Here is a 14,826-nt window from a genome sequence, read left to right as displayed (position 1 = left end):
ATATTGGTCAAAGAATGTTGGAGATGGAGCTGCCGGGTAGAAGGAGAAGAGGTAGACCTCAGAGAAGGTTTATGGATGTAGTGAAGGTGGACATGGAGATGGTTGGTGTGAAAGTAGAGGAGGCAGTGGATAGGGCAAGATGGAGGCAGATGATCCGCTGTGGCGACCCCTAAAGGGAGCAGCCGAAAGAAGAAGAAGAAGAAGAAGAAGAATTGTTTGGCATATATTTAAATCTCTTTTATCTATCTAGCACCAGAGGGTCCTGCTACTTTCACATCAAGTTTATAACAACAGCAGAACCTCTTTGGTGCTATGGAAAGTCAATCATGGTTCTTCCAGGGTTCTTTAGCAAAGCGAATGTATCTGTACAGAACTATCAACACTCAAAGAACCTTTTGCATGCTTTTGCAAATGGTTCTTTGTATCATGAAAGGGCTCTTCAGACTGATGGAGAATGTGTTGTATATGGTTCTGTGTAGAACCTTTGAAAAGGGTTCTATATAGCACTAAAAAGGGTTCTACAACTGACACGATATGTTAAGTTGGTGGTTTGTATAATCTTTTTCTACATAGAACCAATTCCTTTACTGAAGAACCCTGAAAGAACCGTCTTCTAGAGTGTAGCTCAGTGAGGTGCTGTACTTTTTTCTGTCCATTCATCATTAAAACTGGACACTAGTCTGGTGACCGTGACTAAAAGCATAGCTGTGTAAAAGTTTGTCTGGTCTAACTCTCTGCTGAGTGTGAATAAGTTTACACGTCCCCTCCAGACACAGGTGTTAATACAGTTACTGTTGAATCTGCTACACAGATTTAATAAAACACTCAGACCACCACAGTGAAGGCACAGAGCTCAGACCACCACAGTGAAGGCACAGAGCTCAGACCACCACAGTGAAGGCACAGAGCTCAGACCACCTTCAGAGCTGAGCAACTAGGGTCCACCTTTAGCTGCTCTATAAACACGGAGTGTGTTCTCAGGTGTTAGTAGTGAAGCGGTACCGGGTCATCTCCGTTTGACCCGAAGCTGACGGACCTGCTGTTTAGGATTATTTACACTCTCACACCAATGAACAGCTCAGAGACTCCGGCAGTATAAAACGCTTTAATATGCAAATGCAAAATATCAAATTTAAACAAATCTGGAGTTTCATCACCGACTGTGCTACTAAACCAACATCCACATCTTCCCTAAAGCTGCAGTACAAACTATTCAGAAAGAGACAAAAGACAGAGAGACAAAACACGCCCCCTGCTGGTGTGGAGGGACTCCTACAGAGTAACACACACACACTCCCTCACTCACTCTCACACTCTGACACTCACTCACACTTTCACACGCATACACACTCCCTCACACACAAACACTGACACACACACACTCTCACACACATTCACTCACTCTCAATCACAGTAATAAATATAATGCTTATGGGTGTGGAGTCCAGGAGGGGGCGCTAGAGAGAGCAAGAGGTACAGAGAGAGACAGAGGGAGAGAGAGATACAAAGAGCAAGGAAAAGAATGTATGTGTGTGTGTGTGTGTGTGAATGAGTGTGTGTGTGTGTGAGTGAGTGAGTGAGTGCGCCCTCTGGTGGTCGTTTTCATGCACTGCTCGTCTGTTCAGTCTTCACGCTGTAAGATGAAAGTTTTGTATGTTACATCACGTTCAGTGTCACAGCTTCCCATCATCGTGTGTTCAGACCTGCGCTCATCATCATCATCACCATCACTGTATTTACTGTGCTGTTACTCTTGGTCTCTTAGTTAAAGGTGTGTAAACTGTTTGTCTGGTTACCCTCTCTGTTTACCTTTTAGACTCATGCTTCTCTGAGCTGCCCTCCTTCACCTTCTCCTCCTCCTTCACCTCTGAAACACACAGAGAGATCAGCTCCAACACCGCAGCGTCCGGCTCATCGTCAATAATCAGTAACCAGTCCAGTTATTCACCAGTGATTACCACAGGGTTCTGCTCTAAAGCAGCAGGTTCTCTAAACAGTAGGTTCTGTACATAGGAGGTCCTCAGCTCTGAGTTCTCTGAAAGGTGGATTTTCTAAACTGTAGGTTCTGTAAACAGTGGCGTTCTCTAAAGGCTTGGTTCTCTAAAGAGTATGGTCCTCTAGACAGTGAGTTCTCTTATTGATTCGGTTCTCTTACCGGTTTTCTTCTCCTCTCCTTCTTTCTTCTCCTCCTCCACCCGAGCGCGCTTGGCTCCTTTTTTGTGGTTGGTGACGTTCCTCCTCCCTCCTTCTCCCTCGTCCTCCGAGTCGGAGAACTCTTCATCACACGCGATCCTCTTATCGGACGCACGGACTACACACGCACACAGAGGAGATATGTTTTATGTGAGGTCCATGTAGGTGATATATACACGTATGTAGTGGTTACAGAACCAGTAAGGTCACCTGTGATATGAGATTCAGTCACATCACTGGTGTCATCACGACACAGGCCTGCTATACAGCACATCAAGGGAAAAGGAGGTCATGCCCCCTACAGGTGAAGAGAGAGGTCCTGCCCCAGGGGGAGGAGTTTAAGTATCTCAGGGTCTTGTTGACGAGTGATGGGTAGGGGGATGATGAGATGAGCCGCAGGCTAGGACAGGCGGCAGCAGTGATGCGGTCACTGCACTAGCCTGTGGTGGTGAAGAGGGAGCTGAGCCACATCCCCACCCTCACCTGTGGTCATGAGCTGTGAGTAATGACCTAAAGAATGAGATCACGGACATGAGCGGCAGAAATGAGCTGCTCCGCATGGTGGCAGCTACACTCTACTGACAGGGTGAGGAGCTCGGTCATCCGGGAGGAACTCAGAGCTACTCCACACTGAGAGGAGCCAGTTGAGGTGGTTTGTGTGTCTGATTAGGAAGTCCCCCTGGATGCCTGCCGATGGGGGTTTACCAGGCACAACCTACTGAGATGAGACCCCACAGTCGTCCTAGGAACCGCTGGAGGGATTATATCTCCAAGCTACCCTAGAAGCAGCTACTGTGACCCTATCTGGACTCATAAATTAGGGTGGACGTGCTCTTTTCTCTCTGTGTGGAAGGAATTCGCAGGGTTGTAACGGCGGTTTGTCCAGACGACCGAGATGCTGTTCTAAAGAGAACTTTAAACTGAATTATGGACAGGTCAGTATTTTATCACAGCATGCATCAGTTTACACTGTGCTGTGTTGAATTGATCTGCGCTCTAATGACGGGTGTTGGCGCCACTGGTTAGGGTTGAGCTCGGACAGAACGTTCGCGGGCTGTGTTCGGGTCCAGACCGAAAAGTCAAGCCTGTATGACACGTGACTGAAGTCCAGCTAGATGATAAGCTGGAGCCAGGATGTGTTTAATGGCCTGAAGGTCACAGCCTGGACCAGATTTGCCAACACTCTCTTCTTTACTAACATCACCGCTGCGCGTAAACAATGAAGGTCTCTGATGACCAATGAAATGTACCAACACGGCATCTGGGGGTGATAGAACCTCCTGTAATTTGGGTTGGAGTTGGAAATCTCTGGACATTCTGACCAGGAGCTTCTTCCCTGCCATGATTTCTCAATGAACAAATTACTCTGGAGTTACTCTGTTTCAAATCTCACTGTCCATTTAATCAGCTCTACTGACCATTTAGTTTCGCTCTGTAGTTCTACAGTTACAGAGCATAGTCCATCTGTTTCTCTCACTCTCACTGTCCACTCTATTAGACACTCCCACCTTGTAGATGTAAAGTCAGAGACGACAGCTCATCTGCTGCTGCACAGTTTGTGTTGGTCATCCTCTAGTCCTTCATCAGTGGTCACAGCACGCTGCCCACAGGACGCTGGCCACTGGATATTTTTGGTTAGTGGACTATTCTCAGTCCAGCAGCGACACTGAGGTGTTTAAAAACTCCAGCAGCACTGCTGTGTCTGATCCACTCAGACCAGCACAACACACACTAACACACCACCAGCACGTCAGTGTTAATGCAGTGCTGAGAGTGAGCCACCACCCAAACAGTACCTGCTCTGTGAGGGTCCATGGGGGTCCTGACCACTGAAGAACAGGGTAACAGAGTATCAGAGAAACAGATGGACTACAGTCTGTACGGTCAGTGGAGCTGATAAAGTGGACAGAGAGCGTAGAAACAAGGAGGTGGACTTCATGAAGTGACCAGTGAGTGTATATGTAACTCCACTAATATCTTCCCCCCCCAATAAATTACGATGGTTTGTACATTTAGAAACTGCTGTATTTGTGTTTCTTACTGGACATTCGTTTGTCTGGATCCTCAGTGTCCTCATCCACCGTATCATCCGGAATGCTATCCTCCGGAATGACCTGCATCTGAACCCCGGGAGCATGAGGGAGCATCCGCAGGTTCTCAAATAGCCGCTGTCTGAAAAACCAAAAAACAGACATCACAGTCTGGATCATGAACCCACCACTCAGCGTTCTGTTCTCAGCACTGATCTTTAGTGTAGAGAGAACAGAGCTCGTTTCTAGAGGGACGTTACTGCAGGGTTTGAGGAGAGGTTCTCACTTGATCTTGTCCATGTACTCCTGTGTGTTCTGGTTGGTCATGTTGGATGGACTGATGTGCAGTTTGAAGTCCGGCCCAAAGTACTCAAAGTAATCGTTATACGGCAGCTCTGTGGACACAAACACCCCACTGAGGAAAGAGCTCCTCACCAAACACTCCCACACACCTAAACACTCGGAGCTCCTCACCAAACACTCCCACACACCTAAACACTCGGAGCTCCTCGCCAAACACTCCCACACACCTAAACACTCGGAGCTCCTCGCCAAACACTCCCACACACCTAAACACTCGGAGCTCCTCACCAAACACTCCCACACACCTAAACACTCGGAGCTCCTCGCCAAACACTCCCACACACCTAAACACTCGGAGCTCCTCACCAAACTCTCCCACACACCTAAACACTCGGAGCTCCTCGCCAAACACTCCCACACACCTAAACACTCGGAGCTCCTCACCAAACACTCCCACACACCTAAACACTCGGAGCTCCTCGCCAAACACTCCCACACACCTAAACACTCGGAGCTCCTCGCCAAACACTCCCACACACCTAAACACTCGGAGCTCCTCGCCAAACTCTCCCACACACCTAAACACTCGGAGCTCCTCACCAAACACTCCCACACACCTAAACACTCGGAGCTCCTCACCAAACACTCCCACACACCTAAACACTCAAAGCTCCTCACCAAACACTCCCACACACCGTACCGTCAGGGATGTCTGTGTCTAGAGCCACGGCGGTCTCGTAGGTCCAACAGCGTGCCACGTTACGGATAGTATAACCTCCCCCACCCAACATCAGCAACGGCAGATTAAACGACTTCATATACTCCACACACTTAGCATGACCTACAGACAGGGGGGGGTTGTTTGAGGTCAGTCTGAGGTAAGAATGAGTTTAGTGTGAGGTCAGTCAGGGTGTTGTGAGGTCAGTGTGAGGTTGTTGTGAGGCTGATCTGAGGCTGGTGTGAGGATCATTGTGAAGTCAATGTGAGGTGGGTATGAGGTTGTACTGTGGATAGGGAGGTCATTGTGAGGCTGTACCGCGGATGGTGAGGTTGAAGCAGCCCAGTCTGTCTCCAGAGAGAGAATCTGCTCCACACTGCAGAACCACAGCACTGGGCTGATACATCTCCATCACCTTTGCCATCACCTGCACACACACGCACGCACGCACAGAAATACACACAAACAGTTTATTGAGTCAAATGTTGACTAACAGACCAGTCAGAGCACACAGCAGCTCTAACGACACAGCAGCTCTAACAGGCCGTTTCAGAGCGAAAAGAGATGAACAGTCTGAAGAACAATGTGTTTTGGAACATTGAAGCAGTAAATCTATTACAGTAAAGCTGAAAAATATAATTAGGAACAGTGAAAATGGGCATTATAGGATGAAAAGTGGGTTCTGCTCAGAGAGAACCGATTTGTTGTTTTGTTTGTGGGCTGTGGTTCTGATCAGTGAACTCACCGGTTTGAAGATCTGCTCATAGGATTCGTCATCAATTCCGTCTCTCAGAGGGAAATTCACAGCGTAGTATTTTCCCTTCCCTGCTCCGATATCCTGTGCACACACACACACACACACACTGCTGAGCACACACACACACAGCTGAGCACACACACACACTGCTGAGCGCACACACACACACACACACACACTGCTGAGCGCACACACACACACACACTGCTGAGCGCACACACACACACACACTGCTGAGCGCACACACACACACACTGCTGAGCACACACACACACACACACACACTGCTGAGCACACACACACACACACACACACACACTGCTGAGCACACACACACACACACAGCTGAGCACACACACACACACACAGCTGAGCACACACACACACACACCTGAGCGCACACACACACACCTGAGCGCACACACACACACACACCTGAGCGCACACACACACACCTGAGCGCACACACACACACCTGAGCGCACACACACACTGCTGAGCGCACACACACACACACACACACACACTGCTGAGCGCACACACACACACACACACTGCTGAGCGCACACACACACACACTGCTGAGCGCACACACACACACACACACACACTGCTGAGCGCACACACACACACACTGCTGAGCGCACACACACACACACACACACACACTGCTGAGCGCACACACACACACACACACACTGCTGAGCGCACACACACTGCTGAGCGCACACACACACACACACACACTGCTGAGCGCACACACACACACTGCTGAGCGCACACACACACTGCTGAGCACACACACACACACACACACACCTGAACACACACACACACACACACTGCTGAGCGCACACACACACACACACCTGAACACACACACACACTGCTGAGCACACACACACACACACACTGCTGAGCGCACACACACACACCTGAGAGCACACACACACACTGCTGAGCGCACACACACACACACACACTGCTGAGCGCACACACACACACACACACACACACTGCTGAGCGCACACACACACACACACACACTGCTGAGCGCACACACACACACACACACTGCTGAGCGCACACACACACACACTGCTGAGCGCACACACACACACACACACACACACACACTGCTGAGCGCACACACACACACCTGAGCGCACACACACACACACTGCTGAGCACACACACACACACACTGCTGAGCACACACACACACACACCTGAACACACACACACACACACCTGAACACACACACACACACACACTGCTGAGCGCACACACACACACCTGAGCGCACACACACACTGCTGAGCGCACACACACACACACACACACTGCTGAGCACACACACACACACACACTGCTGAGCACACACACACACACACACACACACTGCTGAGCGCACACACACACACACACACACAGCTGAGCGCACACACACACACACACACACACACACTGCTGAGCACACACACACACACACACTGCTGAGCACACACACACACACACACTGCTGAGCACACACACACACACACACACTGCTGAGCACACACACACACACCTGAGCGCGCACACACACACCTGAGCGCGCACACACACACCCACACACTGCTGAGCGCACACACACACACACTGCTGAGCGCGCACACACACACACTGCTGAGCGCGCACACACACACACACACACCTGAGCGCGCACACACACACACACACCTGAGCGCACACACACACACCTGAGCGCACACACACACACCTGAGCACACACACACACACACTGCTGAGCGCGCACACACACACACTGCTGAGCGCGCACACACACACACACCTGAGCGCGCACACACACACACACCTGAGCGCGCACACACACACACACACACCTGAGCGCGCACACACACACACACACACCTGAGCGCGCACACACACACACACACACCTGAGCGCACACACACACACCTGAGCGCACACACACACACCTGAGCGCACACACACACACACTGCTGAGCGCACACACACACACTGCTGAGCGCACACACACACACACACACACACTGCTGAGCGCACACACACACACACACACACACTGCTGAGCGCACACACACACACACAGCTGAGCGCACACACACACACACACACACTGCTGAGCGCACACACACACACACACTGCTGAGCGCACACACACACACACACACTGCTGAGCGCACACACACACACACTGCTGAGCACACACACACACACACTGCTGAGCACACACACACACACACACACACACACTGCTGAGCACACACACACACACACACACACACACACACACACACTGCTGAGCACACACACACACACTGCTGAGCACACACACACACACACACAGCTGAGCACACACACACACAGCTGAGCACACACACACACACACAAAAACACACTGCTGAGCACACACACACACACTGCTGAGCACACACACACACACACACACAAAAACACACTGCTGAGCACACACACACACTGCTGAGCACACACACACACACACACAGCTGAGTACACACACTGCTGAGCACACACAGAGAGAGAGAGAGAGAGAGAGAGAGAGACAGAGAGACAGAGAGAGGGAGAGAGAGAGAAAGAGAGAGAGAGAGACAGAGAGAGAGAGAGAGGGGAAGTGAGAGAGAGAGAGAGAGAGAGAGAGAGAGAGAGAGAGAGAGGGGAAGTGAGAGAGAGAGAGAGAGAGAGAGAGAGAGAGAGAGAGAGAGAGAGAGAGAGAGAGAGAGAGAGAGACAGACAGACAGACAGACAGACAGAGAGAGAGAGAGAGAGAGAGAGAGACAGACAGACAGACAGAGAGAGAGAGAGAGAGAGAGACAGACAGACAGACAGAGAGAGAGAGAGAGAGAGAGACAGAGACAGACAGAGAGGAAGTGAGAGAGAGAGAGAGAGAGGGAGAGGTAGAGAGGTAGAGAGAGAGAGAGAGAGAGAGACAGACAGAGAGGAAGTGAGAGAGGAGAGAGAGAGGGAGAGGTAGAGAGGTAGAGAGAGAGAGAGAGAGAGACAGACAGAGAGAGAGAGAGAGAGAGAGAGGGGGGAAGTGAGAGAGGAGAGAGAGAGGGAGAGGTAGAGAGGTAGAGAGGTAGAGAGAGAGAGAGAGAGAGAGAGAGAGAGAGAGAGAGAGAGAGAGAGAGAGAGAGAGAGAGAGAGTACCCGCAGGTCTCCGGTTCCGGGGAAGTACTCTCCGTATTTGTGGAAGGAAACGGTCATGACGCGGTCAGTGGTGTAGAACGCCTCCTCCACTCCGTCGCCGTGGTGAATATCAATATCGATATACAGCACCCTCTGGTGGTACCTGAGAGAAACAGCAGTGCACCAACAGTCAGAACTCTCAACTCTACAGACACCACATACCAGAACCCAAATCTAGAACCAAGACTTGAAAGCCAGTTTGTTCCATCCGATCTATTCCACCCTCAGAACTCACTGATCTGATTGATCACTGCAGATTTGAGAGATGATCTCAGGCTTATCAAGAACTTTTATTTTTACAAAATACTTTTTCATTTGAATTTTGAATTCATTTATTTTCATACCTTTATCATTTTATACACTGCATTAATGCCCAAACACAGATGCTGTGACTGAGTCACCAATCAAAGCACAGAGGGGCGGGGCTTACTTCAGCAGCTCCAGGATAGCCAGTACGATGTCGTTTACGTAGCAGAAACCTGATGCCTCAGATTTCTTAGCGTGGTGAAGACCACCGGCCCAGTTTACAGCGATATCAGTCTGCTGTCTGTTCAGCTTCACAGCACCGGCTACAAAACACAATCACAGTCATAATCACAATAACAACCACAATTAAAATCAGCCATAATCACGATAACAACCACCATTAAAATCAGTCACAATCACAATAACAACCACCATTGAAATCAGCCATAATCACAATAACAACCACCATTAAAATCAGCCATAATCACAATCACAACCACCATTAAAATCAGTCACAATCACAATCACAACCACCATTAAAATCAGTCACAATCACAATCACAACCACCATTAAAATCAGTCACAATCACAACCACCATTAAAATCAGCCATAATCACAATCACAACCACCATTAAAATCAGCCATAATCACGATAACAACCACCATTAAAATCAGCCACAATCACGATAACAACCACCATTAAAATCAGTCACAATCACAATCACAACCACCATTAAAATCAGTCACAATCACAACCACCATTAAAATCAGCCATAATCACAATAACAACCACCATTAAAATCAGCCATAATCACAATAACAACCACCATTAAAATCAGCCATAATCACAATAACAACCACCATTAAAATCAGTCACAATCACAATCACAACCACCATTAAAATCAGTCACAATCACAACCACCATTAAAATCAGTCACAATCACAACCACCATTAAAATCATCCATAATCACGATAACAACCACCATTAAAATCAGCCATAATCACAATAACAACCACCATTAAAATCAGTCATAATCACAATAACAACCACCATTAAAATCAGCCATAATCACGATAACAACCACCATTAAAATCAGCCATAATCACGATAACAACCACCATTAAAATCAGCCATAATCACGATAACAACCACCATTAAAATCAGCCATAATCACGATAACAACCACCATTAAAATCAGCCATAATCACGATAACAACCACCATTAAAATCAGCCATAATCACAATAACAACCACCATTAAAATCAGCCATAATCACAATAACAACCACCATTGAAATCAGTCATAATCACAATAACAACCACCATTAAAATCAGCCATAATCACAATAACAACCACCGTTAAAATCAGTCACAATCACAATAACAACCACCGTTAAAATCAGTCACAATCACAATAACAACCACCGTTAAAATCAGCCATAATCACAATAACAACCACCATTAAAATCAGCCATAATCACGATAACAACCTCCATTAAAATCAGCCACAATCACGATAACAACCACCATTAAAATCAGCCACAATCACAATAACAACCACCATTAAAATCAGCCATAATCACAATAACAACCACCGTTAAAATCAGCCATAATCACAATAACAACCACCGTTAAAATCAGTCACAATCACAATAACAACCACCATTAAAATAAGCCATAATCACAATAACAACCACCGTTAAAATCAGTCGCAATCACAATAACAACCACCATTAAAATCAGCCATAATCACAATAACAACCACCATTAAAATCAGCCATAATCACAATAACAACCACCGTTAAAATCAGCCATAATCACAATAACAACCACCGTTAAAATCAGCCATAATCACAATAACAACCACCATTAAAATCAGTCATAATCACAATAACAACCACCATTAAAATCAGCCATAATCACAATAACAACCACCATTAAAATCAGCCATAATCACAATAACAACCACCATTAAAATCAGCCATAATCACAATAACAACCACTACCACCACCAGTTTTCAGCTCATTGTAAACAGTGTTGAAACAGTGCAGCTGCTGCAGGTTTTATGCTCAGAGGTGGAACAAGTCAAGCTGAAGGAACGAGTCTCAAGTCTTCACACTCAAGTCAAGATAGTCAAGTCTTGATTCAAGTCAGTACAGGTTAATCTCAAGTTTCAAGTCGAGTCACAAGTCAATAGTCCTGATCTTCGAGTCCTCAACAAGTCAGTCGGCCCTCTTTGCTCATTTAAGGCCACAACACTGAAAACAGTAACAGCACTTTAGCCTTTTAACGACGGCACATTAGCAGTGTACGGCTGTACATCAACACACACCCACCCGCCTGTACCCCACAAACTACAGCACAAAACTACGTCACGTAAAAAACCACGACCGGCTTACCGTACTGCACAGCTCAGAATCACCACTGAACTTCATTAAAAAATAATGTTATATTTGAAGCTAACTGGTGATGATTTTTGGGAAAACTGGAGACACAGGATTAAAACAAAAACTGGCTCTGCACTAAAACAGCTCAGCCAATTAAAAACAACTGCTAGTCTGAACTGAATTTAACCCACGGCGGAACCCAAACGACTGAGCTGAACAGAGTTTAGATTAGGCTGAGCTTAGGAGTTTAGGCTGAGTCCCGTCTGCAGTCTGACTCTCCACACTTCTTCACTTTGGGTCTCGAGTCTTTCCGAGTCATGACGCTCAAGTCCGAGTCAGACTCAGACTCATGGTGTTGAAATCAAAGTTGCAAGTACTTTTTCTTGAGTCGAGTCTAAAGTCATCAAATTTGTGACTCTAGTTGGACTTGAGTCCACACCTCTGTAACCCTCTTCCCCACCTCTCCCCTCCCTTCCCCACCTCTCCCCTCCCTTCCCCACCTCTCCCCTCCCTTCCCCACCCACCCTGTGAGCAGCAAATAGAGACACTGACCTGCTGATCCTCCAGTGGAGAGCTGACAGAACTCAAACAGCCCATCAAACACGGGGCAGTCCTCACCTACATTAACTAAACACACACAGAGAGAGACAGACAGAGAGACAGAGAGAGAGACAGAGAGAGAGAGAGAGAGAGAGAGAGAGAGAGAGAGAGAGAGAGAGAGAGAGAGAGAGAGGCAGAGAGAGAGAGAGAGAGAGAGAGAGAGAGAGAGAGAGAGAGAGAGAGAGAGAGAGAGAGAGGCAGAGAGAGAGAGGCAGAGAGAGAGGCAGAGAGAGAGAGGCAGAGAGAGAGAGGCAGACAGAGACAGAGAGAGAGAGAGAGAGAGAGAGAGAGAGAGAGAGAGAGAGAGAGAGAGAGAGAGAGAGAGAGAGAGAGTCACTACAGCAGGGAAGACTGAGTCTCATGCTAATGATGAGAACAGGTTCTGCAGTACAGACTCTCAAACACCAACAGGACACAATATCACCACAACAGTCTGCTGTGATAGTCGAGCTCAGCACTGCCACTTAACTCACTGTGATTTATGACTGTTTTATGCAAATTACTGACAGGAAAGTCAGTGACGTTCACTAATCTGCGCTGGCAGTTCGGCTGATTGTGTAGTTGGAGCAGGAGAGTCAGTAAGTGTTGGTGCTGAATCTGCTCAGAGATGCAGAAACACCACAGGCTGTGTAGACCAGACTCGCCTCACTCCTGTCATTTCAGCCTCACTCCTGTCATTTCAGCCTCACTCCTGTCATTTCAGCTGTGTTTTAGGATTTTTCCTCAAACTTCCCCCCCAATTCACTCACACCCAGTTAGACCTACTAGTCCTGACTAGCCAGCATCATGCTGAGTGATGGGCACGACAGGGTTCATCCTACCCACCCAGAGAGAGCAGGAGGACAACTGTGCTGTTGATGACTGTAGCATCACCGAGGATCAAACTTCCTGAAATCGGTCAACGCTTAGATGGTCGCGCCACTCGGGAGGCCTCCTCTGTTACACTGACCTGGACAGCTGCTTCCTCACCTCTCACTCACTGTGCACCTCAGCCTCTCCGCTGATCAGGGGCAGGAGTTACGATGCTGCTGGAGTTATGAATCCTCAATAGGCGGATCGCTCAGCGCTAGCTGCAGAGAGAGGATCCTCCACGGACCACTTATGCTAACTTGCTAACAGCTTCCACCTAAGGCTCTGGGAGGAACCTAGGCTTGTGAAGTTTGGTCCTGCATTACGTCCTTCAGTCTTCGTACACACCGTCTGGTTCTCTGTTCGACAGGACACACTGAACTGCAGCGTCCGAACAGCGACGGTTCAGCGTCCGAACAGCGACGGTTCAGCGTCCGTACAGCGACGGTTCAGCGTCCGAACAGCGACGGTTCAGCGTCCGAACAGCGACGGTTCAGGACGAAAACTCGCACCGCTAATAGTCTCAGATGGAGCTGTCGAAGCAGGCAGGTTTCAAAACAGGGCTAAACCACCTGCATACTGCAGACTGCAGGCCTAATCTGATTCCGGTCACATCCCGTCGTATCTAGATTGATTTCCAACAGTCTGGACAGAAAAAACACATGAAATCTGATTTCACACTGCAGGCAAATTGGATTTGGTCCTCAAATCAGATCTTTCACGACTCCTCCAAACACTTTAATGAGAAGCAGGTTAACTGGTTCTGGTAACCGACACATTTAGGTGATGTCTTCACAAACGAGTTAGCATATCTGACATAATAGCATTAGCACAAATATCTGGAGTCTAACTGATTCACACTTCAGGCTGTCTTTCCCTCTAAAACTACCACTTTACTATAATCCACACGCTGGTACGCGTGTGCACTAATTAGGTATTTAACGAGCTGGTGAGTTTGATCACGCGAGTCTGAGCCGGTGAGTTTGATCACGCGAGTCTGAGCCGGTGAGTTTGATCACGCGAGTCTGAGCCGGTGAGTTTGATCACGCGAGTCTGAGCCGGTGAGTTTGATCACGCGAGTCTGAGCTGGTGAGTCTGTAAAGAAGAGCTAAGCAGGTGGATTTAATTACACAAACACTGCACCGCATTTAAACACAACCTAAAAGAAAAGAGAAGTGAAAGAGGAATAATGACTGCAGTAAAAGCTAAAAGAGGAGCTGAAGTAGAAAAGTAGCAGCTCATAAAGAGATTTCATTTCTAGCTAACTTATAGTGCTGCAGTGGAACATCCAGGCGAAAGAGCAAACCCTCCATATTCATGCCTGTGTGCGAGTAAGACAGCAGTGTGTGTGGCGTTGTGTGTTTGGACTCACAGCGCTGCATCTGTTTGCTGAATTCGGACATGTTATCGGGACGGATGGAGCGCAGGAACTTGATGTAGTCGTCGCTGTGGTACTTCGTCATCTCTTCTGCTGTGGCTTTATGAGGACGCTGGAACATCACAG

At 48.0% G+C, this 14,826-nt stretch overlaps 1 protein-coding gene across 1 annotated transcript in view; it reads right to left on the bottom strand.

The window, feature by feature from the left end:
- Positions 1-1,086: 1,086 nt before the first annotated feature.
- LOC108416127 (histone deacetylase 2) overlaps positions 1,087-14,826 on the bottom strand; it is a 26,372-nt gene continuing 12,632 nt past the window's right edge. The window contains exons 3-14 of the mRNA XM_017689165.2: positions 14,695-14,812; positions 12,426-12,500; positions 9,667-9,805; positions 9,198-9,339; positions 5,990-6,082; positions 5,563-5,671; positions 5,227-5,367; positions 4,510-4,618; positions 4,235-4,365; positions 2,156-2,311; positions 1,810-1,867; positions 1,087-1,633 (exon numbers count right to left, since the gene is read on the bottom strand). Of these exons, the coding sequence (XP_017544654.1) occupies positions 1,603-1,633; positions 1,810-1,867; positions 2,156-2,311; positions 4,235-4,365; positions 4,510-4,618; positions 5,227-5,367; positions 5,563-5,671; positions 5,990-6,082; positions 9,198-9,339; positions 9,667-9,805; positions 12,426-12,500; positions 14,695-14,812 (1,302 nt within the window). The 3' untranslated portion in view covers positions 1,087-1,602. The remainder of the gene's footprint in view (positions 1,634-1,809; positions 1,868-2,155; positions 2,312-4,234; positions 4,366-4,509; positions 4,619-5,226; positions 5,368-5,562; positions 5,672-5,989; positions 6,083-9,197; positions 9,340-9,666; positions 9,806-12,425; positions 12,501-14,694; positions 14,813-14,826) is intronic.

The sequence above is a fragment of the Pygocentrus nattereri genome, chromosome 4 (assembly GCF_015220715.1).
Source record: "Pygocentrus nattereri isolate fPygNat1 chromosome 4, fPygNat1.pri, whole genome shotgun sequence".
Lineage (NCBI taxonomy): Eukaryota > Metazoa > Chordata > Actinopteri > Characiformes > Serrasalmidae > Pygocentrus > Pygocentrus nattereri.
This window is presented reverse-complemented; position numbering and strand designations above follow the sequence as displayed.